The 25,795-nt window shown below is 42.5% G+C and overlaps 1 protein-coding gene across 4 annotated transcripts in view; it reads left to right on the forward strand.

Moving 5' to 3' along the window:
- Positions 1-24,859, forward strand: part of SLC1A2 (solute carrier family 1 member 2) — a 114,112-nt gene extending 89,253 nt beyond the window's left edge. For 3 of the 4 annotated variants that reach the window (XM_039536664.1, XM_039536663.1, XM_039536666.1), the window contains 4 exons: positions 4,649-4,843; positions 9,608-9,742; positions 19,100-19,331; positions 23,387-24,859. In XM_039536664.1, coding sequence (XP_039392598.1) covers positions 4,649-4,843; positions 9,608-9,742; positions 19,100-19,331; positions 23,387-23,461 — 637 coding nt within the window. In that variant the 3' untranslated portion in view covers positions 23,462-24,859. The remainder of the gene's footprint in view (positions 1-4,648; positions 4,844-9,607; positions 9,743-19,099; positions 19,332-23,386) is intronic. The other variant, XM_039536665.1, reaches the window with a different exon arrangement.
- The last annotated feature ends 936 nt before the right edge of the window (positions 24,860-25,795 follow it).

Raw genomic sequence — 25,795 nt, forward strand, 5'->3', positions numbered from 1 at the left:
GTAACCCTCCTTCTTGGAGCTAGCAGACAATCCCCATCTCATGAAGATAAATATAGACACACATTTATGAGTTAAAAAAAAAGAGGAGTCCTTGTGGCACCTTAGAGACTAACAAATTTATTTGGGCATAAGCTTTTGTGGGCTAGAACCCACTTCATCAGATGTATGAAGAAAGAAATACAGGAGCAGGTATAAATACATGAAAGGATGGGGGTGCTTTCCCAAGTGTTAGGTCAGTCTAATGAGATAAATCAATTAACAGCAGGATACCACTGAAACCTGTCACACTTGAGTAATCCCTTTGCCCATAGCTCATGGCACAGCTCAATGTAGAAATGTTTCCATGTTTTCAAGGTCTCACATTTGTCACAATAGTCACATTGCTGCTTCTAAATGAAGTTGCAATGCTAAGTTTCAAGTAGGGAACACAAGAGGTAGATGAAGGTCCTGTACTGTCACCAGCATCAGAGGGGTAGCCGTGTTAGTCTGGATCTGTAAAAGCGGCAAAGAATCCTGTGGCACCTTATAGACTAACACACGTTTTGCAGCATGAGCTTTCATGGGTGAATACCCACTTCGTCGGATGCAAGTGCAAGTTGCTCATGCTGCAAAACGTCTGTTAGTCTATAAGGTGCCACAGGATTCTTTGCTGCTGTCACCAGCAGTTTCCCCTATGACTGCTTCCTCAGGGCTGGAATTTAGGAATACCCTGAGTGATGATATTGAGTAGCACAAGCTGTTTAGTTAGTCTGAGAGCTAGAAAACCACAAGGTATGTCTGTGCACTTTGACCTAAATAAAGTTCTATTTATATTTATAATAACTCAGCACCTGGCTCTTCTCTACCAAAAATGACGCAACAGGTATCCCACGAGCTCTTTGCAAATTAGGACTGGGAACTAAATTTTGCCCAATCAGAAGGAAGGAGATACTCAATCTCATTGAAAAGTCTATTTTTCTGTGTCTTTCGGCCAAGTTTGGACGGGTAAAGTGGTTTGGATAAGGATCTGAATTGTTTAGTCTTTCATCTAGAGCACAGATCTGCTAATCAGTAAATGGAAAGGGAGTTGGAGACTTGATTTTATTCTAGCACTAGAAAAAGTTCAGAAAAGGGCAACTAAAATGATTAGGGGTTTAGAGAGGGTCCCATATGAGGAAAGATTAAAGAGGCTAGGACTCTTCAGCTTGGAAAAGAGAAGACTAAGGGGGGACATGATAGAGGTATATAAAATCATGAGTGATGTTGAGAAAGTGGATAAGGAAAAGTTATTTACTTATTCCCATAATACAAGAACTAGGGGTCACCAAGTGAAATTAATAGGCAGCAGGTTTAAAACAAATAAAAGGAAGTTCTTCTTCACGCAGCGCACAGTCAACTTGTGGAATTCCTTACCTGAGGAGGTTGTGAAGGCTAGGACTATAACAATGTTTAAAAGGGGACTGGATAAATTCATGGTGGCTAAGTCCATAAATGGCTATTAGCTAGGATGGGTAAGAATGGTGTCCCTAGCCTCTGTTCGTCAGAGGATGGAGATGGATGGCAGGAGAGAGATCACTTGATCATTGCCTGTTAGGTTCACTTCCTCTGGGGCACCTGGCATTGGCCACTGTCGGTAGACAGATACTGGGCTAGATGGACCTTTGGTCTGACCCGGTACGGCCTTTCTTATGTTCTTATGATGACTAAGGGCAGGTCTACACTAAGGGTGGGGGTCGAACTAGGGTACGCAAGTTCAGCTACGTGAATAGCGTAGCTGAACTCGAAGTACCCTAGTTCGAACTACTCACCCATCCAGACGCCGTGGGATCGAAGTCCGCGGCTCCAAGGTCGACTCCGCCACTGCCGTTTGCAGTGGTGGAGGACCGGAGCGCGCGGGGAGTTCGAACTATCACGTCTAGATTAGACGCGGTAGTTTGAACTCCGAGAAGTTGAACTCACCGCGTCGACCCGGCAGGTAAGGGTAGACTAGCCCTAAGGAACTGGTAATAAGACATGGTGCTTTTCTCTAGAGATCATTGGTTTTCAATGGAAAATTGGGTTTTCGACTAAATAAAGTCTTGCCCTTATTTCCCCTCTATGGGTTCTGAACCCACAGCCCTCTCTCATGATGCACCATAGCTAGTGACTTCTATGATGCACTGCAGTGGCTCAACAAGACAGGAGATTGTGATGGATCAGGGGAGATATCTGGCCTGGGAGCCTGGCCCATAGAGGAGAATGGGGGCCTAAGAGACAAAAAAACTACAACTTCAATGTGGCACTGAGGCAGCATTTCTGAATCAAAGTGTTCGGTTTTCAACCAAAAGGTTTTGGCTGAAAAATGTTGGGTTGTGTCCAAAATGTTTTATTCACCAAAACAATCACAATTTTCCACAGAAAAAAAAATCTGTTGTTACGACCAGATCTCACCCACTGGTTCACATATAACCTGGAAGTCTTTACATTTGACAGCTGTTCAGAGGCCTGTGTGAAATGATGCAGTAGTTCAGTCCAAATTCTTATAGACAAGTGTCCACATCACAAAAATAACTATCACACTATTGCAGCTGGCACTCTTGTTTAGGTCCTTACTGAGAAGCCAAAATTCTTGGACAATCAAATACTTCCTCATACCATGATTAAGATTGTTAGGACAATCTTGTACTGCTTTTACCTACCCTGCACTTCTTTCAGAGGTGATAAAAAGCACTTTCAGACCCAGAGCAGTCAAACCATTCATGAGCACAAAATTCACCTATGTTAAAAAAAGAAAGTAAAATTAAGGGGGAAAAGTCTTGCTTGTCTTCCAAATTACAAAGCAACACCTCAATGTAAATGGCAAAACCAGGGGGAGTCAGTTACAGCAGCCCTAGGTAGGCTACTGCCATGTACATACTTTCATCTCCGCTCGAAGTTGTGAAAAGTGACTCATGTAGAAGAAAATGAAGCTTATTTAATTGAACATCAATGGTGTGTCCGAACTGTGTTTTCCCTTTCTGAGGAATAAGATATGGAAATCCCTTTGTCATGGAAGTCAGCACAGCATAGCAGAGTGAAAAAACAGGAAGTACTCCTCCGTCAATGACCCACAATATACATTCAGCCATCTTCATACATGCAAACAGCCATATACATGGACTACTAAGGCAGCTCATGGGGGAATATGCCTTACATTTCCCATCTTGAAGTGAGATTATTCTGGTTTTTTAATATATATTTTGTGTGACACCCAGAATGAATATTTGGTTGGCTGTGGTAAAAAACTAAACCATATGGGTGCCAGAACAGAGTTGGCTGAAGCTATTTACCAGGTTCATATAGCTCAGTGAGTGAGAAAAGCAGTCAAGCATTATAAGCACAGGACCAGGAGCCAGGAATACGAACACCAAATTGGCCTCTGACACTTCATCTGGGATATTGAAGAAGTCACTTAATCTTTTGGTTTCTCATTTTACCCTTCTGTAAAATGGGGATATCTATATTGTCCTACTTCATAGAATCACTATGGGGACTAAGTAATGAATATGTTAAATACTGAAGTTGCAAGGCAGTATATGCACTATGTAGTAAGGCTTTATTGTAGTATATTTTAGTGAATTCAGCCCTTTGTTCTGCTCACTATAAGCAACAGTAAACATTCTTGTCAGACCAAAACTAGTATTGATACAGTAATCAGGATGACCTTTGAGAAATTTCCATTAGCTCACATGGGGGTATGCAAACGAGTTGGTACAGACACGCTTCAGCTATCTTTATACTGAGCAACTGCTCTTAACAGGAATTTCCCCAGAACAGTGTTCACTTTTCAGAAGTGACTCTGGTCAGGATGTAACCAAGTTACTTTAGTGGAGGGTTGGACCAGAGTCAAGCACTGAAAATGAAAAGCATCAATACATGTAATTGAATTGGATTCATTAATTTAGAGGCAGATCATTCAGCTGAGCTAAGCACACTTGGGCAGCAGAGGAAGGAATCTCAATTCACTGGACAGAAAGAGTGGTTTGGAACAACACTGCTGAGGGTACTCAGGCCCAATGGGTGAAATAGCTTGCTCTGCTCCCTACAGAGGGGATGGCGAGGAAGATCCACACAAGCACCTGTTCCTCAGCGCCAGCCTTGCTGTCCCCCAAACTCTGAATGAGGAGTGCATAGGCCACTGGTTCTTCTGCAAAGAACACCTCCACAACTGAAGAGAAGCAGGATTTGACCCTTCAGTATTGATTTGAATTCCCATCGCAAAAAGTCATTTGGCTCTGTGCTTTGAAAAAAATCCAAGAAAGAATTCATAAATTGGATAGAAATTCCAACTAGCCCCTGTGTGACCCAGAATCTCACCTCCAGTTAATACTGAAGTGTGTCTTGATTGAAAAGAGGTTTATGGACACAGGAGGATTAAAAACAACAAAATTTGGCAGAGGAAGGGAAAATATGAAATGTTGCCAGCTTTCTAGCAATGAGGTACTAAAAATCACATATTAAGCACTGAGCTTGTCTTTCCCATAGAATTCAGTAACTTCTATTTGGTTGCACGTTCTTTAGTGCACGTATTGGACATGAGAAAGGAAATGGTCATAGCAAAATTGCAATAGTTCTGATCTTGTTCCATCATGCAAGAATATTGTGTACCATGTAACCCTGTCTTTCTTCATGTCTTTGCTCATTCTTTTAGTGCTGGTACATTACCTGTCACTTTCCGTTGTCTTGAAGAAAACTTGGGCATTGATAAGCGTGTCACAAGATTTGTCCTGCCTGTTGGAGCAACGATAAACATGGATGGGACGGCCCTTTATGAAGCAGTTGCTGCCATCTTCATAGCACAGATGAATGGAATTGTGTTGGATGGTGGGCAGATAGTCACTGTGAGGTGGGTTCTATATGTTTCTGCAAAGAACTGGGTCTTTGATTTAGAAGACTGTATAGCATGAAGACGCAGTGATGGCTTCTGAATGCCTATGTATTCTTACACAGTGAAATGTGTGGACTTTGGCTTCTAACAGTGGCATTCAATGGATAAGACTGTTAAATAGATATGGCCCTGATTCATAGGATCTAAGACCAGAACGAACCATTGTGATCCTCTAATCCAACCTCCTGTATTAATACAGGCTGTAAGACTTCCTAAATTGATTCTCCACTGCCTTGTACTGTGTGTTGCCATCATTTGTGACTTCTGGGTTAGTAACATTTTAAACTCATTTTGTACAGGAGTAACTGTACAGGAGGGAGGGATAGATCAGTGGTTTGAGCATTTACCTGCTTAAACACAGGATTGTGAGCTCAATCCTTGAGAGGGCCACTTAGGGATCTGGGGTAAAATCAGTACTTGGTCCTGCTAGTGAAAATGGGGGGCTGGACTCAATGACCTTTCAGCTGAGTGAGACAGGTATATCTCCATATATATTGTACAACACAAGGTTCAAAGCAACGGTCTTATCTGTCCAACATAATAAACTTAGTTAGATGCAGAGGGATGCTCCAAGCTAGGTACAGGACATTAATTATTTAGAAAGTCCATACAAGTACTAATAGAAAAAGACTTTCCCATAGAAAGTATCCATATGGTTAGCTTGGGTTATTCCCTCTTATTTTGCCAATTAATAATAAAAATAATGCCCTTGGTGCAAGGCATTTTCCGGCTGTGAGGGGGCAATGGTAGCGAAGAGATATGGCTGCAGTGTAACATATTCTGGCATAGTCCAGACGAGCAGAGGGATTTCTTGGGAGCTGCCATCTGCCAGTAGACATGAGAGCAGCCCTCATGCACTTTTACACTTGTCCTGGGGCCGACTAGGTCTCTAGGCAGCCCCTTTGATTAGGGGAAGAGGGGCATATATGCCTCCCCATGCCACATTTACAATGAGTGTTGCTGTGGCACAAGTATTGATGTAGCCCTTCAGTTCCTAGAAGCAAGGCTGGGAGTCACAGGGTATTCTACTCACCACTTGATAGTTCCTCCTCCAGGCTGTTCTGGGGATTAGTTCTGCTCAGTTAACACCCCTTTCCAGCAGTAGCAGTCCCTCACTTTCTGTCTGCAGCCCTTCTCTTGCTCCAGGAGCTGCTGCTTCCTCTTTGTGATTCAGCCCCCTGGACAGAACAGTAAGTGGTTTTCCCTTCCGGGGTATGATACTTTCCAGGTATCTCTGGACAAACAGATTCAACAGTCCTCACATCCACTGCCCTACTGCTGTGACTCAGTCTGCTAGTTCATTATCCCTAGCCATACCACTCTGGTAGGCTTAGTTGGTAAGAAGGCCACCCTCTACTCTGGGTTCCAGTCCAGGTCCCTTTACCGAGCAGTCAAGGTCTGCAGCTTCCATAACCTTACTGCTCTTGCCCTGGGGCTACTTCCTATTCTGCTTCCACTCACACTAGTCAAGTCCCTCTCTTCTAGGGTCTACTAGGTCTCAGGAATTCCTCATCCTCCTTCCCTCAGGGAGCGTGACTACCACTCTTCACCCTGTAGCCTCCTTTTTGTTGCCAGTCTCTTGGCTTTATGTAAGCCCCATCTGTTCCCTCTCAGGTGATCTAGATTCCAATTAGCGGCTTCCTCCTAGCCTAAATATCTTTCCGGTCTGCCACTTAATTGGTTAATTGGGTGTGCTTGGCCTAATTCAGTCTTCTCAGGGCAGGTGTGGGAAGTGCACCCCATCACACAGGGATGTCACCCATTTCAAGCAGGACTACATCAATGCTCAGTAAGGGACATTTAGTGTGTTCCAGCAGGGTCCACCCAGGGGAGTTAGAGAGGAAAACACTTGTGTGCGCTACAGCTCATGTCCCCATATGGCCCAGCAATCCCTCATGTGCAGGTGTAGAACCACTTGGTCATGTTCAAGAGGCACTAGAGAGGTACAAGTCTTGGAGAAGTTGGAACATGGCTGGGTGAGGGGAAGTGGCACTGAAGACAGCTTACCCGCTGGCTGGAGAATAGGTACCCCAACATGGCAAGTCAAAGAAATGGAAACTTCAGATAAATCTAAGGGTGAATGTAAATAACTACCAACATGGTTTATATTGATCTATTTCTATTTTAATAACTTTTGCTGACCCAAGTGGCAGGGTATCAGATCAGTCCTGCCACATGAAATGAGTTTGACACCCCTGAGCTATCGTTACAGCGAAATAGACTGGAGACCGTAGATCTTAAATTCTATCTCAGTGTGCTCACATTAAGCCAGAGTACAGTAGATATATTCCTACTATGGCAAATCATTACATATAGAACTGTGTGGAAATACCTGGAAGCTCAAAGGAATACACACATTTAAGTTAGGTAAGTATAATTTTGGCATGTTTTACTGTAATCCAATTTAAAGTCATATTCGATCCTGTTACTAAAAAAAGAGAATGGCAAAGTTATGACTGTTGCAGCTGAATTCGTTTACAATGGAAAACATGACAAATGCACTAAGCCTGACATTTTGAATCATAATAATTCAAACCACACATGAATGCTGCCAAGTTTGCCTTTTCCTTGTGTCTCTAATCCACCCACCTTCCTCTTAGCTAACCCCTTTTCAGGATAAAGAAGTGCCTGCACTGGAATTTCTAGTGTTGTGTTTCTTGCCCAACTATATTAGCAACATATTTTCCAGTTCTTTACCTCCTGCAGGTTACTTACAATAATAAAATATGGTTTTAAAGGAGTTAGGTTGCTTCTCTCAAAGGCAGATGCTGTAAAGTTGGACCTTGAATAATACAATTTAGTTTTTAGCAATAAGAACATTCTTTTTAAAGATGAGTTGCTAATAAAATATTTGCTGGCAGAGGAATTTCTGGGACTTGTGGATCTGAATTATTCTTCTTGCTCCTACTCTAAAGAATTGTCTCACTGTGCCTGATTCAGATTTCACACCATTTGTACACTAGTGCAGTTGACCTCCTGAACTTCCCAGAATTATTCTTGATGTATGCTGGTGTGAGATCGGAATGAGGTTGACAGCAGTGGTCCTGTGGATTAGCCATAGGAAATGGGATGACATTTGTGTTGTGACACTCAGACTATGTTCTGATATGGCAGTGCAAATGGATAGAAGGTTGTTCTCTTATGTCTGCCAACCCCAACTAGCAATGCTGGGGTTAGGTTCAAATGACCCAAATGCAGGCTCAGGCAGGTTTAGTAACTCTCCTTTTTGCACCTCAGATCTGCCCTTTTGGGCATTTCTGCTTTAACCCAACAACCAAACCTAGCAAAGCAACCTACCCCTTGGAGATGATAATCCTGGAAATGGTAGGGGCTAAAATACTGTGTCCTCACATTAGCACCATGCTGTAGCCAAGTATTTACCCCATGGAGGCACTTATTCCCCCACCTCTTTATTGGAAGCACTTTAAAATTAATTCCTTGGTGAACCCACAGCATCTCAAATGTAGTAGTAAATAGCGTGATCTATTTCAGACAGACAGAGACTTCTTTTATATTTTTTTATTGTTCTTTGGCTCCCTTGCTGCCTAATTTATTTTCCATTCTACAAAGGAATGCCTAGTGTCTCTGAAGCTGTAGCCTGGTTTTTCAGACTTCCAGCATTTGTAGCACAGACATTCACTGTACTCGACTTTCACATTCTACTAACTGGAGCAAAAGTAGGCATGGCTCTGGATTCGCAAAACCTAATTGGCTGAATGTTGGTTTTGCAAACCAGAACAAGAGTACTTTGTATCTGGGCTTGGTTTATCACAAGCTCCCAGAGTTTGGAGCATGTGACTGTAGGATACATGGTCTTTCACCATTTCCTTATTGATAACAACCAATTCCCCCACACAGGGCCTGCTCTAGGCACCAGTGCTCCAAGCATGGGCTTGGGGTGGCACTTTCCAAGAGGCGGCACACCGGCTCCTTTTTTTTTTTTTTTTTGGCTTGGGGCGCAAAAAGCCGGGAGCCGGCCCTGAGCGGAGGTGAGCTGCGGCAGCGGGTGACGCAAGAAGGGCTTCAGGAAGTAACCCAGGGGTTACTGTTGCCTACTCCCCTGAGTGCGCTGCTGCTCCGCTTCTCCCCTCTCCCTCCCTGGGAGGGAGGGGTAGGAGGGGAAGTGCGGTGCGCCCGGGGGAGGAGGCGGGGCTGGGGATTTGGGGAAAGGGTTGGAATGGGGCAGGGAAGGGGTGAAGTTGGGGCGGGGCCGGGGGGAGCGCAGGGAATTTTTTTTGCTTGGGGTGGCAAAAAACTTGGAGCCTGCCCTGCCCCCATACTATTATCTCACAAAACGATCTGCAAGCTCTGTAAATTAACATTAATGAACCGCACTGGAAATTCAGCCTGCAGTCCCTACACTGCAGAAATTCCAGTTGGAATGTGGAGGTGGATATGGGTAAAAGCCCTGGATTCAAACATCTCTGAAATGTAGGGAAGGAGGTTGAAAATCAAAACCAGGCTAACGGTATGAATGTTGCAAATTGCCTTTATCTGTATAGTAGTCTGAACAAACCCCCCAGATCTGAACACTCTTAAATTGGAGTTGGTGGAGGAACAGAATCCTCAAAGTTGTGGCTTGAGCCCATGTCTAGTAGTTATGCAGCCCTGCATTTTCTGGGACATGCCAGGTGAAAACCAACCTTTTGTTTTGATCAAGTGAGTACACATTGAAAGTCACATCCTCCTTGTTGTTACCCAATACTGTGTTTGTTCTTACAGTCTGACAGCCACCTTAGCAAGTGTTGGAGCTGCCAGTATACCCAGTGCAGGACTGGTCACCATGCTTCTCATCCTCACTGCAGTGGGTCTCCCTACTCAGGACATCAGTCTGCTTGTTGCTGTTGACTGGCTCTTGTAAGTAATAGTGACTCCATGATTCAATCCGAAGAAGTCATCATGTACTTACATCAAGTAACAAATAATGATTTACTCTTCTCTGCTATCTTTCAATCATGGATCTCAAAGCACACTAAAATATACCTATTGTACAGATGGAGCAACTGAGGCACAGATAGGTGAAGTGGTTTGACATGGGCCACTTAAGTCAGCATTAGAACAAGAAATAGAACCTAAAGGGCAGATCTAAACTATGGCTGGTGTAATTTGCAATAGTTACACTGAAGTCAGTTGACTTAAACAATTGACTTCAATGGAGCTATGACAATTTATACCAGCTGAGGATCCTGTCCCTAAGAGGCTTGAGTCACAGACTCCTGCCAAAGCCACTACATTCCCTAGAGATATGTAACCTTCCAAGCTGTTGTTCCAAACTACAAACATAGTTCAATAACAGTTATTTAACTCTGCTTTTATGTTTCCTTATTATAATTCTTGTCTAAATGGAGGGTTGGGTACCAAGTCTGTGGATGGGTACTGCAGTGATGCCTGTCTAGAACAGAAGGATTTTAGATGGCATTGGGCATTTGTATTAATAATGTCATCTCCAGTTACATTAGCTAGAATGAACATGCTTCAGGATACAGCCAACTGCTTGAGGTTAGGAAGAAATCCCCCCACCGTACCCCCATGATAATAGTTGTCTGTTATGTTATGGGAGTCTTACACCTTTCTCTGAAGCATCAGGTACTTATGGAGATAGAGCTACAGATGTGATGGACCACTGATCCATCCAGCATAGCACATTCTACGTTCCTAATAGAATCAGGTTTCTTCATTGAGTTCTTCTCAGCAAAGACACTATAGGATGAATGTCCTAAAGGAGCCCACAAACCAAATGAAATGAGAAAGCAAACTGGAAAATGGAAGGATATTCCTGGTCAGTTTTTACCAGGAGATTCTCTAAAACATGACCTGACCTACCTTTCAACCTCAGGGTTTTGGGATTAGAGTCCTTTCAGTGCCATTGCAGATCCTCAGCCAAGAGACGTCCACCTGTTCAACCCTTCTCCCAGAGCTTTCTGTTCCTCACCTCTGGGATTTAGAAGCCCCATTAATAATTATAACAACAATAAGACACCCAGAGTCAGATCCTCAGGTACATTTTAGATTGGAGGCATAGACATCTTTGTGCCACCTTGCCACAGAGTTCCCAGGGACCAGTTCATCCCATCAACACAACTTAGTGCAGTCCCAGGGCTCCTCTAAGTTGCACTGATTGGTGACAGGCCCCTAGAAACCTTTACATCAGCCTGAATTGCAGTAGCACAGTGCACTCCGGTCACTGCCTTTCCTGCTTCAGCATATCACTACACAGCCTAAGCTATAAGGTTGCAGGTAGTAATGCTGGGAAGAAGTGTAACACTAGCTATGCCAGCTTTATACCACTTACTGATTTCCCCATGCCAGGGGAATCCCCAGCAGCCCAATTGATGCATCTGAGTATTTGACTTTGAAACTTTAGTGACATAATGTGCTATTTATCCCTTGTTGCCATTGGCCCTTGTTGCCTTATTGGGAAGCATTCAAGGTCTCAATCCACCCCATAACATAGCCCCTGTAGCCATCCTTCTGTGATATATCTGCTAGATCTGAGACGAGGGATTTTCTTCAGTTACACCCTGTCAGTGTATCACCCTGTCTGTGAGACACCAGCATCTAAGAACAGTTGCCAGCTCCAGTCCCAGCTATAGGGGAAAATGAGGCAGGAATTTACAGCTGGGGCAAGCAAAGGGAAAACATGATTTTAAAAACTATATCGTAATTGTGTGAAATCATAGCTCAGAATGGGGAACCAGGGTGGGGCTCAGCAGGCAGCTGGAGAAGGGCAAAGAGGATATTGTGTGGTTTTAAATACATTGGTGAAGTCATGGCTCAAAACAGGAAAATGGCGTAGGAATTTGCAGCTAGGAGTGGCAGGACAAGAGGAGGTCCGTGCTCAGGTTTTAAATATATGTTTTCATTGGAACTCAAAATAGGCCAAGTAGATAGGGTTCTGCTGCTGGAAGGAGGATGTATAAATGCAGCATGTGGTTTGTTTGGGTTTTTTAGGGAAATGTCATTTTAAGCCCTGCCTACACTAGTGAACCTCAGAGCTGTAATTCATGAGAAGTGCTGCTCCACTGGCGGGAGCTACAGTGTGGGCAGGGCCCAGACGATTTTACCTCTGGGTCATCTAGCCCTGCTCAGAGGCATGTTAAACAACATGGGAGTAGAAATGCCTGTGCCGTGGAGCTGCACCGATGGTGAATCCCCGTTATGAAGCTTGCTAGTACAGACAAGGCCAGAGTCAGAGAAGGAACTTCTGAAAGGAAAGTTACAGGATTGTGTCCAAGTGAAAGACAAGCCTGGAACCTTCTCCCAAACTGGGAGGGCTCTGGGGTTCTTTGGCCTGACAAGCAACAGTTCAATCCATAGTGATAAAATTCAGAGACCTAGCGTCAAGGCTTCAGAGAGAAAGAAAATGAGAAAAAAAGGAGGCATGTTCTGTATATCTTGTCATGCTGATAAAGCTAATGAAACATTCAGAGCCTGATTCTGACCTTGCTTATGCTAGTTTAACACCAATGTAAATCCATTAACTTCTGTGTGAGATCAGAATCAGGCTGTCTATTAACTGACTGAGTGATAGATATAAATACAGGAGATGGATACAGGTGCAGACAATCATAATGAGCCTGATATCTGGAACTTGTCTGGATGCAAATCAATACAGTAGATATCTTTTAAGAATAGCAATTGTCCTGGCATTTCAGGTCAAATTAGAAAAAAATCTTGTAAAAATGGCTCATCTTGTGAGCTTTTTACTGTTCAAGATGAAAGAAAAGATCACAAAAATCACCTGATTTGTCAGGATTAGGCTGAAATCTCACAGAAAACAGCTTTCACAGTTTCAGAACTCTCAAACCCAAACCTGAGTTTTGACTGGGTCTCAGCCTTGACTCTCTCTCCCTCCCCCTCAAATTGAGGCTTAAGGGGTTTCTGGATCTAGATCAGATCATATCCTCATTGGTCCCTCTCTTGTACAGAGAGATTGGGTAGAAAGACACACAGAACTTTATCAGGCAAATTTTCCAAGCTTTCACAACTCTCGCAGTTTCTTAATTTAAAACTACACAAAACTCAGCGGTGACATTTAATAGGAAAGCATTATGTGCCAACAGCTGGAACGAATCCAGCATCATTAGTAAAGCTGGCTACTTTCCAACTGTGAGACTAACAAGCTTAGCAAATGCCATACCATGGGCCCAGGTACAGAAGTAGTTTGCATTGGGAAAACTGCTCAGATTCAACATCTAAAGCAGACACCTACATTCAGAAACCAACTGGTAAAGTTTGCATGACATCTGAATCTTTTCTGTAGCTTGTGTAACATGGGTCTAAATTCAAAATGCTTAGGCACACGTTCCTTGGGAAAGCTGATATTTGAATGTTATTGCTTAGGTCTGTTTCTAGAATGTAAACTCAAGTAAAATGAGTGCCAACAAGATGAAGGCAAGTTAAGCATGTCACTTTTTGAGTCAGTGGAAGCCTTGAAGGATTTATTTTAATCTCTTTTTAGAGTACCTAGTCAAGAAAGGTCCTTGGAAGGGACAATGTTTTTTTACATACTAGTATTAATAATAATACCTAACAACACTTTGTGGACCTGCTTCTCCTCTCACTCATATAGTGGTTTAACTTTATTGCCTCCAATGCTGCTAACTTTGATTGATACAGAGTGAGTAGAATACAGAGTCAGACCCTATGAGCCTGATCCAACTCTCATAAAAGTCAATGGGAGTTGGATCTGATCCTACAAGAGAAATAACGTAAGTATGAGAAATCCTTTCTTCTTCAGATGAAAGAATTTTTTTGTCTGATCACTGCTGACCCAGCCATCAGTCATGTATTGATTCTTCTGATCTTGACATTACTAGGTATTTTGGGTAGTCAGAAGAGAGATTGAGTCCTTCAGCACTCCTTGTGTTTCCAAAATATTTGCTGTATCTCAGCAAAAGCCAGGCTGACTCCCTTTCTCAATCTTCCTTTCAGAATTCGTGTTTCAGACTACATTGAAGTTGATATGTTGGACAAATAATTTAGTAGGCCAAATTTTCCTCTTATTTACACTGATGCAACCCTATTGACTTCAGTGGAGTCATACTATTGTAATCAACAACATAATTTGGTCTATTGTTTTTAAGAATAGAATGAATGGAACCTTCTCTCTTCACCCATCCTTTCTCTCTGGATGCAATCAGCCTGGCTGAAGTCAATGGGAGTCAGTGGGGCCAGGATTTCACCCTCTGTGTTTCCGTTAAGTCAATCAAGCCCAGTCTACAGTGAATAGTTCTGAAACATTGTGCTGTTTGCTTAGTTGAATGTCTTTTCTTGTCTACTAACAGACACAGATAGATTGAGGCATCTCCTCGCCTGTTAAATATAAACCACACTGGAGCTATATTTGTGGATTCTGGTCTCCACCTCCTGTCTGGCATTCTGAGCACTCACCCTGGAGTGGCATTAATGAATTCATTCAAGATGTAAGACTATTCACTCAAAATTATTCAGGCGTTCTATAATGTTTCCATGGAGATCTCATTGCAGAGTTCAGTATATTTGATGGGTTTTGTTAAAAAATGAACCCTCTGCAAGTAATATTTTCTAAGTCTGCCACTTCCACTAGGGTAGGCATCATACGTGCATGGCATGATAACTCTATAAAATCTTTCACTCAAGCAAAGCAAAACTGGAGGGATTTTTCCTTCTATAATGTTTTGTTGTGAGTATTGCCCATAAATGAAAAATGTTTTTCACACTTTGGTACTATTTTTATGAACATTTTGCAAAAAATTGCTGATATGCTTATGAAATTCCATAATTATGGTCTGACAACCATAATTGTCAGACATAATAGCAAAATAATGAAAAACACTTGTGAAAGCGATTCAATTGGGTTTTGTAAATGTTTACACTGAAATTTTAATCAAAGCACTAAACATAAGTTTCACTCAGTCATGCATAAGGATATAAAATGATTAGTAGTAGTTCACTGATTTGTAAAATCAGATTTAAACTTTTGGCGCAGTGCTAAGCGGCTGTACAATGCAAACCTAGTACCAGCAATATTAGAAAGAGCAGGGAAAAAACAATGTTGTCAAATCAATGACTGTCACGTGGAAAGGAATTCTACTGGCATGGAATCGTACATGCCTGCTTCTCTGTCATTTGATCAAAGTTCATATTGCTCAATCTTCCTGTCATCCTCTGAGTAGACTTGGGTTTTTTGGAAATACACCTCAGCCTTTCTGTATTCCCATTTCTGATTGACTCCCTGATGAACCAGAAACCAAGACACCACAAGCACTCTTCCCTTGCTTGCTGTGGGTTTGTTAGAGTAGAATTAACAGAGTTTTCTGAGGATGCTTCTGTCCAGCTAATATCGGTAGAGGTCTACAGATTTATTATTATTGTTGTTGGTTTACATTTTTGACCCTAAAAGGATGTCAAAGCCAGGGGCGCCAACTTATATGGGCTCAAGGGGCTTAAGCCCCAGGAATATTCAAGGCTGAGGGCTCTGCTCCACCAATATTTGGAGCTGGGTTTCTTGCCTGCCCCCGCCTCAGAGCTTCCCTGCCTGAAAGAAAACAGCCAGTGACTCTCTCCTTTGTTTGTGCTGCTTCTGCCTAAGGCTATAGAGATCAGCAGCCGGCAGCCTCTTGGAGCACCGGGGGAGGGGAAGAGGGAGAGAGGAGAAGGAAGGAGGCACACAGGTGCTTGGGAGCTCTCTCCCCCGCCCCCCTGGGGCAGCAGCAGGGGTGGGGAGGCCACACATGATGGCAACCCCCCCCCCGCCCCGGTGTGACGAACTGGGAATGTTCTTAATGTTTTCTCTGAATACTGTGTTGGTGCCTCAGTGTCCCCTCTGCAGTTCTTTGCTGCAGAGCAAAAGGCCAGTGCACCTAAATTCCTGGCACTCTGTATCCTAACAACTGATGGCCTGGGCCCCTTTTCTGCAAAGGTGCCGGCTGAAGGTGTTGGAGACAAAGGGGTCAGGTCACCTCCTGGCCCGGAAAGGGGCTGAGCAGAGAGGAGGGGCTGGAGGGGGTGGTTAGTCTGGAGCTGGCTGGGGATGAGGAGTGAAGTGCAGATGGGGGGAGGGGGTCCTGCCTCACTGCCCCCCAGGATGGACCTGGCCGAGGGGTCTGGTTCGCTGTACCTGTAAGCTCTGTTTTAGACCCTGTTCCTGTCATCGAAAAAACCTCTGTTTTACTGGCTGGCCGAGAGTCATGTCTGACTGTGAAGTGGGGGTGCAGGACCCTGTGGCTTCCCCAGGACCCTGCTGGGGTGGGCTCGCTGTGGGAAGCACACGGAGGGGCAGAGGATGCTGAATGCTCCAAGGAGAGACCCAGGAGGTGAAGCCGTATGAGCTTCTTGCCCTGCAGACAGTCTGCTCCGAGGGAGAGGAGGCTCCCCAGAGTCCTGCCTGGCTTGGTGGGGAGCAGTTCCAGAGCAGCGCCCGGGGACTCCGTGACACCCAGTACGCCGCCCTGCCCAGTACCCACCATAGGGGAGGTGAGTGGGCTTTCTGGACCTGAGAGAGTCCCTAGGAGCATGTGCAGTGACTGTGGTGCAGAGTGAGTGTGCTGCAGGGAGGAAGGAGAGGAGACGTCCCTCCCCTGGAGCTAGCTGCTGCTGGTAACGGGGTGTAGGGGGGGGAATCCTCTCTGGCCCTAGCCCTGGGGCAGCCTGTCTGCATCCCAAGTTCCTTATCCCCAGCCCTGTGCCCCCAGCACCCCAACCCTGAGCAACCTCCTGCACTGTGAACCCCTCATCCCCAATCCCACCCCAGAGCCCTCACCTGAGGGGAAAAACATGCAACTTAAGTTTGGTGGTCAGTTTGGAGTATCATTGTGTTTAGCACAATACTTGATTATATTACACCCCTTTAAAGTATATAACTAGTCGTATACAGGTGTTACAAAGTGGGAATGTTCTTCTCTGAATACTGTGTGGGTGCCTCAGTTTCCCCTATGCATTTCTCAAGGATCTAGATGGTGGGATAAGGGGGTGTGATTGTTGTAGAGCCCTAGAGGGCCAGTGTGATGCTGTCTGCACAGAGAATGGCTGCAATCCTGTCTCCATGCAACTGATGGCCTGGACCACTCTCCTGCAAGCTGACAACTGAAGGTGTTGGAGAACAAAGAGATCAGGTGGCCTCCTAATGCCTGGAAAAGAGACAAAGGCCAGAGGAGGGAGTGTCAGTGCCTGTGCAGACTTCCGGGAAGCGCCTGGTGTGGAAGGGGATGCTGGGATGCTTTGGAACTACTCCATACAAAGCCAGTCAGGACTCTGGGGGAGCCTCCTCTCTCTGAGCATACTGTCTCCAGGGCAAGAAGCTTACATCTTCCTGGGTCTGACCTCAGAGCATTCAGCCCTTTCCACACCGTGCACTTTCTGCAGCGAGTCTGCCCAGGCAGGTCCTGGGGCAACCAGAGGTCCCTGCACCCCAACTCTGCAGTAAACCTGACTCTCAGCCAGCTGGTAAAACAGAAGGTTTATTAGACGACAGGATCACAGTCTAAAACAGAGCTTGTAGGTACAGAAAACAGGACCCCTCAGTCAGGTCCATCTTGGGGGGTGGGGAGCCCAGACCCAAGTTCTGGGCCTCTCCCGATTTCCCCAGCCAGCTCCAAACTGACACTCCCTCATCTGGCCTTTGTGTCTCTTCCGGACAAGGAGGCCACCTGATCTTTGTCCTCAACACTGTCAGTTGGCACCTTGCAGGGGAAATTGAGGCACCCACACAGTATTCAGAGAAAACATTAAGAACATTCCCACTTTGTCACAACAGGTGCAACAAAATTTAATACCGTATATTGAAGCAGGCAAGTGCTGCTTCTGACTTTCCACTTTTAATTGACCTTTGTAATCTCGTGGTGCCGACGCATGGTAGCTTCATTTTATATCGGCTTACAGGGTGAGAGCGGGGGGGTGGGGGGTGGGGGGGGGCGGACCACCATTTTGGGCCCCACCAAAAATTATACGAACCTGCCGCCTATGATCAAAGCACCCTTTAAGTTAAATAGACATGCACAACACTATACATGGATCACTTCCTCTGCCCCTGAACTCTTGGGGTGAAATGTGACTTTTTAATAGTCCCACAGTGTTATTGTTGTCATTAACATCAGTGTGAAACAGGTGTAAAATGGCACCAGACCAGAGTGAAAGCATTTTACATCTACTTGCACTTAATTTACACTGACATAAATGACTACATAGGGTGCAATGGAGCAGCTCTAGTGTCTGCTACAGGCAGGAGACATGGAATCAAGGCACTGCAACGTGTTCTCACACAACCTCCCTTTAAAAAACTTGCCCCTGAGCAGGGTTCTGGTGTGGGGGAGAATCTAGTCTTTCATGTTCAGAATCATCAGCAGTGTAAAAAGGATACTGGTCTAATGTCTGCAAGTGCCAACAAATGTGTTTCCTTGTAAAGAAGCATGTGGGCCTAATTTGGCATCAACTTGCAACCAGGAGGCTCTTATTACTGAAGAGGTGTCACTGGTTCATCATTTCACAGATTATGACCTATATTTGATTGGCACATATACCCTATGAATACTGGCATACAACAGTGTGAATGGGCACCGTGCCACTGTAACAGCTGGCTGTGTGTCTAGTGGTGCGAGGGAACCAGAATCCAACAGGAGCACTGAAGGTTTGAGTCCCATAGCGAGATTTCACATCACCTTCCCATAGTTTCCTCAGCTTGAATAAAGGGGAGATGCTATTTATTTACACCAGTTGAGAGCTGGAATAAGTCACTAAATCTAAAATCGTTTCCCCTGGTTGTGTAAAGAGAATTTAGGGCCCTGATGAATTCAGATTAATTTACTGGCAGTGAAATGGGACGTGCATAACTATACGAAATCTCCAACCCAAGAAGCAGGCACTTTACAGATCTCAGCAAAATGCAAAATACTGTTTGGCTGTTTCTTTGTACAATCGCTCTGCCACATCAGGGATCCAGATCTGTGACTATGGGCATCTGTGCCATGGAAGTCTGTATATAGTTTCTGTTTGAACAGTCCCCTGGGAAGGCATTTCTTTTCAACTTCTCTTGAAAGCTAAAATCCTTTCCACTCTAAAGATCTCATAAACATTCTGTAGAGGATAAATGACAGCAGCAGCAGCACCTGCAATATTAGGCACTCCTTTCATCCCGAACTTTCCCCTTTCCCTAATAGTGAACTCCAGACAACAAGTGAGTCTTTCATGCTCCAGACGGATTTATCATTAACTATCAAACCTCTCTTTCTCCTGCAGAGACCGGATGAGAACATCAGTAAATGTTGTAGGAGATTCTTTTGGTGCTGGCATTGTGTATCACCTCTCCAAGGCAGAGCTGGAAAACCTGGATTCCCAGCATAAGGGGCATGAAGACATTGAAATGACCAAGACTCAGTCAATTTATGATGACATGAAAAATCATAGGGAAAACAACTCAAACCAATGTGTTTATGCAGCTCACAACTCTGTCATAGTAGATGAATGCAAGGTACCTTTCACATTTATGGATATCGAGACTTGTATATAGCAGTGCATGCTTTGTTTTACTTCATTTTTTAACCTGCATGTATTTTTTTTAAATTGTTTCACAAATGTGACAGTCTTTGTGAACGTCAGACATTTTAAGTAAGTTTAAGAAGTTACAAAGATTTTTTTGCACTCTTCTTAAACATGGCATTTGAAAAATCATATACAATGTTTACATATCAAAAACTAAGGGATTATGCAGCGTATTATGGAATATTCCAAAACTCAGAGAGAATATGGCTATCTACCTAGTTTCCTTTGTTAACAGAGAGCTTATTGCTACTCAAATGAAGGCTAGTTGTAAACCAAGTGCAGGTATTATTATTTGATGGCACTCTTCCATGATACGCCATAAAGAGACTCACGTGTTAAATGCACCATATCACTGGTCGCTCCAGCACTCAGACAGCATGTGTATGCTTTTCTTTCATCATAATTCTTGGTAGTCATTGTAAAAATACAAACTTTGCAATTTCTATCTAATCTTCACTGTAACTAACCTGGATTTTAAAAAGAAAAAAAATGTCTTGATTAGAGTGAAGCGAACTTCAGAAACCCCATCAGTTGAATGAAAAGCTAGGTTGAGTGATTTGTGTATAAAGGTTTACCAGGCAACCAGGACTAGGACAGGCCTGATTAAAATCAAAAGACAATATTTAATTGAAAAGGGAAAAAATCAAAAACAAATTAACACTTTTCATTTTACGGCCAATTTTTTTCTTTAGCTGCTTCTCCTGTTCCTCCCACCTGATTATATATCAAGTGACCTGTTCCATAGTTTATCAAAACATGTCTAGATTGGCTAGTGAGTCAACTACACCCAGATATTTGTCCACAGAGAGAAAGAGAAAGCTTGTGGATTCTCTGGCACCTTTAAGTCTCCACAACAGACTTAGAATGGACACAAGTCCCATCTCTAAAATCCAATTGCTAAGTTATCGTAGACAATGGAGATGGAAAAGATTTATGATGTCATTTTCCCCACTCCTAAGCCAAAGATCATTCTTCACGGTACATTTTTTCAGAGGTTTGCCCTATCGAGGGTCAAATAACTTGTTTGAAAAATGGTATTTTCCCTTAAAGTTTTGAATTAACCAAAGCTTTCATTTTGTTCGACATTTTTTCATGGAATTTTTCAGTTTTTTGGTGAAGTTAAGATGAATGAAACTTTTCATTTTGAATGAAAAAATCATTTTGTTTTGGTTTTCAATTTTGGGGAATATTTTCCCCCTTTCTCTTCGCTTCCCCTCTTTCCTTTCATTCCACTGGAAAATCAAGAATAAAGGGGGGGGAAAGTAGAGTGCAGCAGAAGAAATAAAAATTTGAAAATTGAAACCAAATGAATTTTTTATACATTTTGTTGTTTTTTCTTTTGAAAGGAAAAGAAATTGTCTGGCAATATCTGTTTCTTTTTAAAAGACATTTTTCATGAAAGAAAATCAACATTTTTTTAAATCAATTCTAGACACGATTGATGGGTTTTTTTTATCACTTCCTTTGAAAAACCATTTCACAGTCTGATAAAACTGTTCCTCTTCCTAAAGAGGTGGAAAGAACCAATTACCTTTGATGTTAGGATCAGTCCTGGGGTTTTTGGCCTAACAATTACTGGCTGATTTTATTGGATTTAGTGCTACTAGGAAGCACCTGAAGATACACTAATGTGGGCTTCAGTCTTACTGTGACACACTCTGGGCTTGATTTTAGAAGGAGTTCAGAACTTGCACCACTTCAGGACTTTTCAGGACCAGTCCCCCTTTCATTTAAAAAATACCAACAAGCCATAAGTTATTGGCTGTGTCACAATCACTAAAATTGTCCCAAACACAGTGGGATTTGGAGGTTTATGTCATCACTTGCAAGTGATGCTTTAGTGACACTGCTACCAGGAACTTTTTAAGGTGGTATTTTTGCTGGACAGTTCCACAGAGAAACTGGATTGAGTTACAAAGGTTCCTAATTACAGGAACTCATAGAACCCAGGGAACAGAACTTCCCTAATTTGGGATTGCCTCACTTTCATCATGGTGAAGCTTGCTCTTTCCTCCTTCTTGCACTCTACCAGTGCTGAGCTAGCCAGGTTTTCCCCTCTGCTAATTTTCATTCCCCGTCCCCCCTCCACAGTCTCTTTTAAGGACCTCAAAAGGGAGAGTGATGGATGCACTAGTCCACCCCTCATTATTTTGTCCACCAGTTAGCTCTAATTTCAAACACACCAATTTTGGTTCATTGTTTTTCAGTCCCACACTGGTCTTGTTTACCAGACATGAACTTAACACAGTTCTTGACTTATATCAGCAGGCATTTTTTGTTTGGATACCACTGACTCCTAAGCTAGCAAAATTCGACAATTGTCATTGTTGTTTTGGGCTTGCTCTTCATTGGGAGCTACGTTCAAGTGTATGAGAGGAACCTTGACCTAGTAGAGTAAACACAGGACTGTCCTTGGGCAAATACTTGTCTGGCTCAGTGTCCTCACCTGCCAAATGGGGATAATAATATTTACCTACCTCACAGGGGTGTTGTGAGGATTAGCTGATGTTTGTAAAGCGCTTTGAACATGTAAAGTGCTCTACAACCGCCAAGTATTTTGGTAATGATGATGATGTAATATTACCTTATCAGGCTCCAAATACCAAGGTCTTGGGCTTGAAGAGATATTTCCTTATCCTGCAGAATTCACTGGAAGGGAGAAAAGTTCGCTGCAACTCTGATCAAAGTTTTGAAAAGCTAATATATTAACATGTCATCTCTATTTACTTCCTGTAATATACTCCAGATAATTCAAGTCTGTTATAGTCTTGTGCAGCCCCTATATATTTATAATAAGCAGGCTATTTTTTATGTTGGAGTATAATGGCTCTTATTGCATGATATTTCTCTATTTTTATGATCACATTTCACATTACTTTATGTGGTTTTCAGTTCCAAATGTGCTGTTTATTCTTGTAACTGCATGTGTTTCCCTTCCAATTATCTGGCTTTGTTTTAAACATTGGTGCATTTTTGTAATGTTTCCCTGTCCCAATGCTTCCATACATATGGTTTACCCATCATGCGGAATATCAGTCCTGTCTTTAAGTTTTCATATGAAGCTGAGGACAGTAACTTGGAAGGTAAGCTAGGAAAGAATAGGCCATGCATATAGAATTAGACGAAAGGTTCCCATGCTATGTAAAGGCCCAGTTCATTTTCCTCAGTCAAACAAAATACTTTAGCTTGAGCCCCACACATCTCCTGTTAAGGATCTCATATGGCTATTTTTCTATTGACTGTTGGGTTGTAACACGGCCATCGTTTCCCATGAACTGATAAACCAATATTGGTCTTCCACCATACTTATCAAATTAATATTGTAGCATGAACCTTTAAATGCTACAATGACCCTTTTTGTTGTTCTGTGTATAAAATATAGTAATAAGAATTGTTTGACCTGATTGTAACTGAACCTTTCACATGCATGAGTAGAATAGACGCACAATGAATGATGCTTTACAACATGTCTGTGGAGCAGCTATTCTGCCATTTTCTTTGAAGTTCTTGTAATGTGTGTGTATATATGTATCCACATTCCTCTATCATTCTGTCCCTTTCACATTCCTCCATATCTTCCACCAGATGTCCTGCAGTGCAGATGAGTTCTATAGGAAATTTTTTTAGTTCAAGTTAAACTCTTCTTGCAAATTAGGAAAAGTCTGAAAGCAACAGGACTATCTATATGTGTAAAATATTTATGAAAACTATATGACTTCAAAACAGTGAAGGGAAAATAAAATCCAAAAAACATGGATCATTGTTAACTCATGTTTTCTAGCCAATATTAAAATTACGCCCCCCCCACACCTCTCCGCACTTTGAGGACATTGTGAATTATGAATAAATATATATAAAATACATATATATTCACACATGGAGTATGTTATTCCTATAAATATCATGCTTCTCCATATAACTCATAACTTTTCTTGTCAAAGTGCCTTGGCCTTTAAGTTAGATGTCAATGATAATTACTTGCAGGTGACACTGGCAACCAATGGCAAATCTGCAGACTTCACTGTTGTTGAGGAAGAGCCTTGGAAACGTGAAAATTAAGGAAAGCGAGTCCCATCTCCATCTTTAATAAGCCCCTGAAGCTATCTTATGGTAAAAGATATCAAGATTAAAGAATATTTCTCTATTTATTTAACATCTAAAGTTTCTGCTTATTTAATTTGTTAACTGAAACTTAGCAAAGATCTCATAAAGTCATTGTAGCTACCGTGTTTTTGCCAAATAGTGATCCATAACTATCTGTCTCACTTGTACTGTTTGAATGGATGCAGTGGAGAATACTCTGAGTTAACAGTTATGTCCTCACCAGACTCTCTCTTTTGCTCAAGATGCAGAAAATGTAGATGCTGCAAAATGGAAAGATCAAAAAGCCGGTATGGCTTTCTCCAGGGACTCAGGGTAATGAACATATAGCATCATATAAACCTTAAATTGTTCTCAGTGTCTCTTCTTGTGATGTATGTACAAATCAGTACTGCAGTGTACCTTTGGTACAGTCAACATTGTGTAACTACAGTATTTATTGTAAGTGTCTCTAAAGGTTTTCTATAAGTTTTATTGATAATTAGTAGCTGGCATGGGGGACTCAAAATTTTCATCTTCTCAGGTACACTTAAAATTAAGTGTCTCAAATAAATATTTCATTTAAATTCACACCAGGCATAACTTTATTAAAATCAGAGGAGTAAATACAAAGGGCCAGATCCTGGACCTTTCAGATAGCACCAGATTCTGATGCTCTCTTCACATCAAATAGGACCTTACAGCGCAGGTAGTCCCTCTGAAACTATTCAAGGAGAATGATGTTATTCAACTTAAGGAAGAGCACCAGAATCTGTCCCCAAATGATTATTGAACATTCTTTTTGTTGAGGATAAGCAATTATATGTAATAGGGTGTTAAAATGTAATGGTGCTTAGCATACGTTGATTTGTTAACTAAGCTAAACTAAATGTATATTTAGGACACTTAATTTGAAGTGATAACTATTTTTCTTCTCAAGTACATCTTAGATTTGAGCCAATAAGCTAAATCCTGAAGTCATTACCTGGTCAAATTTTGCATTGAAGTCAATGGGAATTTTGCCAGAGTTAGGACTGACTGAAAAGTAAACCAGGACTTCAGGATTTCAGTCCAATAAATTGAATCCCCATCTCTCTGTTGTGAATAAACAATTTGTATAAATGTCTTTGATGTCAGGCAAGCAGTGATTCTAGATCACATGGCATATGAATAAACAAGGCAGAGTTTTGTCAACACGGTATAACTAATTCATTCATCTATAAGACATAGAGGTGCAATAATCATTCTCTTAGGTTGTTTAAAAGGTGCTTGTTAAAAATCAGTGCTTGTAAAGAACATAGGCGTAATCTATTATGAAATTAATAATATTTTACAGCAAATCTGAGCCAGGTAGCTGTGGGAAACTCTGCCCTCTGACCAAACCTTCTGTGATGTGAGTGTTTCTTACAATGTTCTCTGAGCTGTCCAGCCTATGAGCTTATAATGAACCTACCTACAAGGTGAGATGGGAAATGAAGCACATATGCTTCTCGCTGTCCATGCACAGTGTAGTGCTGCCATTGACGTAAACTGGAATAACATGTGTGAATGTAGAGTTTAAACAATAATCCAGTCTAGTTTTGCTAATTTGTATTTGTGTTAGCTATTCCAGTGAAGTCACTATGAGCCCCTGCTAGTAAGGACTACTCACCTGTTTAATGATTTGCAGAATCAAACCTATAGTCAACATATTCACCATTCAAATATTTGTAGCTGTGCAGTATTTTCCTTGGGAACATTAGTGCTCTTTTGACATCCCCTTTCTGACTCACTAACTGAAAAGTCCTAAAGAATTTAATAGCTATTAAACTTCTGTGGGTTCTATAGACATTATTCTGACAACCTAAAGAATTTAATAGAGAATTAGTCCTTTTCTGTAGGTCTTTTGTACCATTCTATGGAATTCTGTTCCATCTTGTTCAACGTATTTAATGGCAATTGTGGGTACAAAGAACTTCTCAGGATTGGGGACTTAGTCTGGATTTGAAGAAGAGTTCACTTCCCTGTTCCCCACAGCAAGAGATCAATTGCCCAAGACAGATGTAACACTCTCTAAAATGAACTATAACATTTGGGCTGTTGGCTCACCTCACATGAAAGTCACTGAGAGCTAAGCAGCAATTGTATAAGGTGACCATATTTCCAAAAGACAAAACAGGACACCCCAGCTGCTCACCTGTGGCCCCTTTCCCCCCATGCAAGGCTGTTCCCCATCACAGGTACCCTGCAGGGGCCTCCTCACGAGGCTGTTTGCTGGAACCCTGCAGGGAAGGGTGGCTCCCTCAGGAGGCTATCGCCAATGGCTGGAACCTT

This window comes from Mauremys reevesii, linkage group 4 (assembly GCF_016161935.1).
Source record: "Mauremys reevesii isolate NIE-2019 linkage group 4, ASM1616193v1, whole genome shotgun sequence".
NCBI classification, from domain to species: Eukaryota; Metazoa; Chordata; order Testudines; family Geoemydidae; genus Mauremys; species Mauremys reevesii.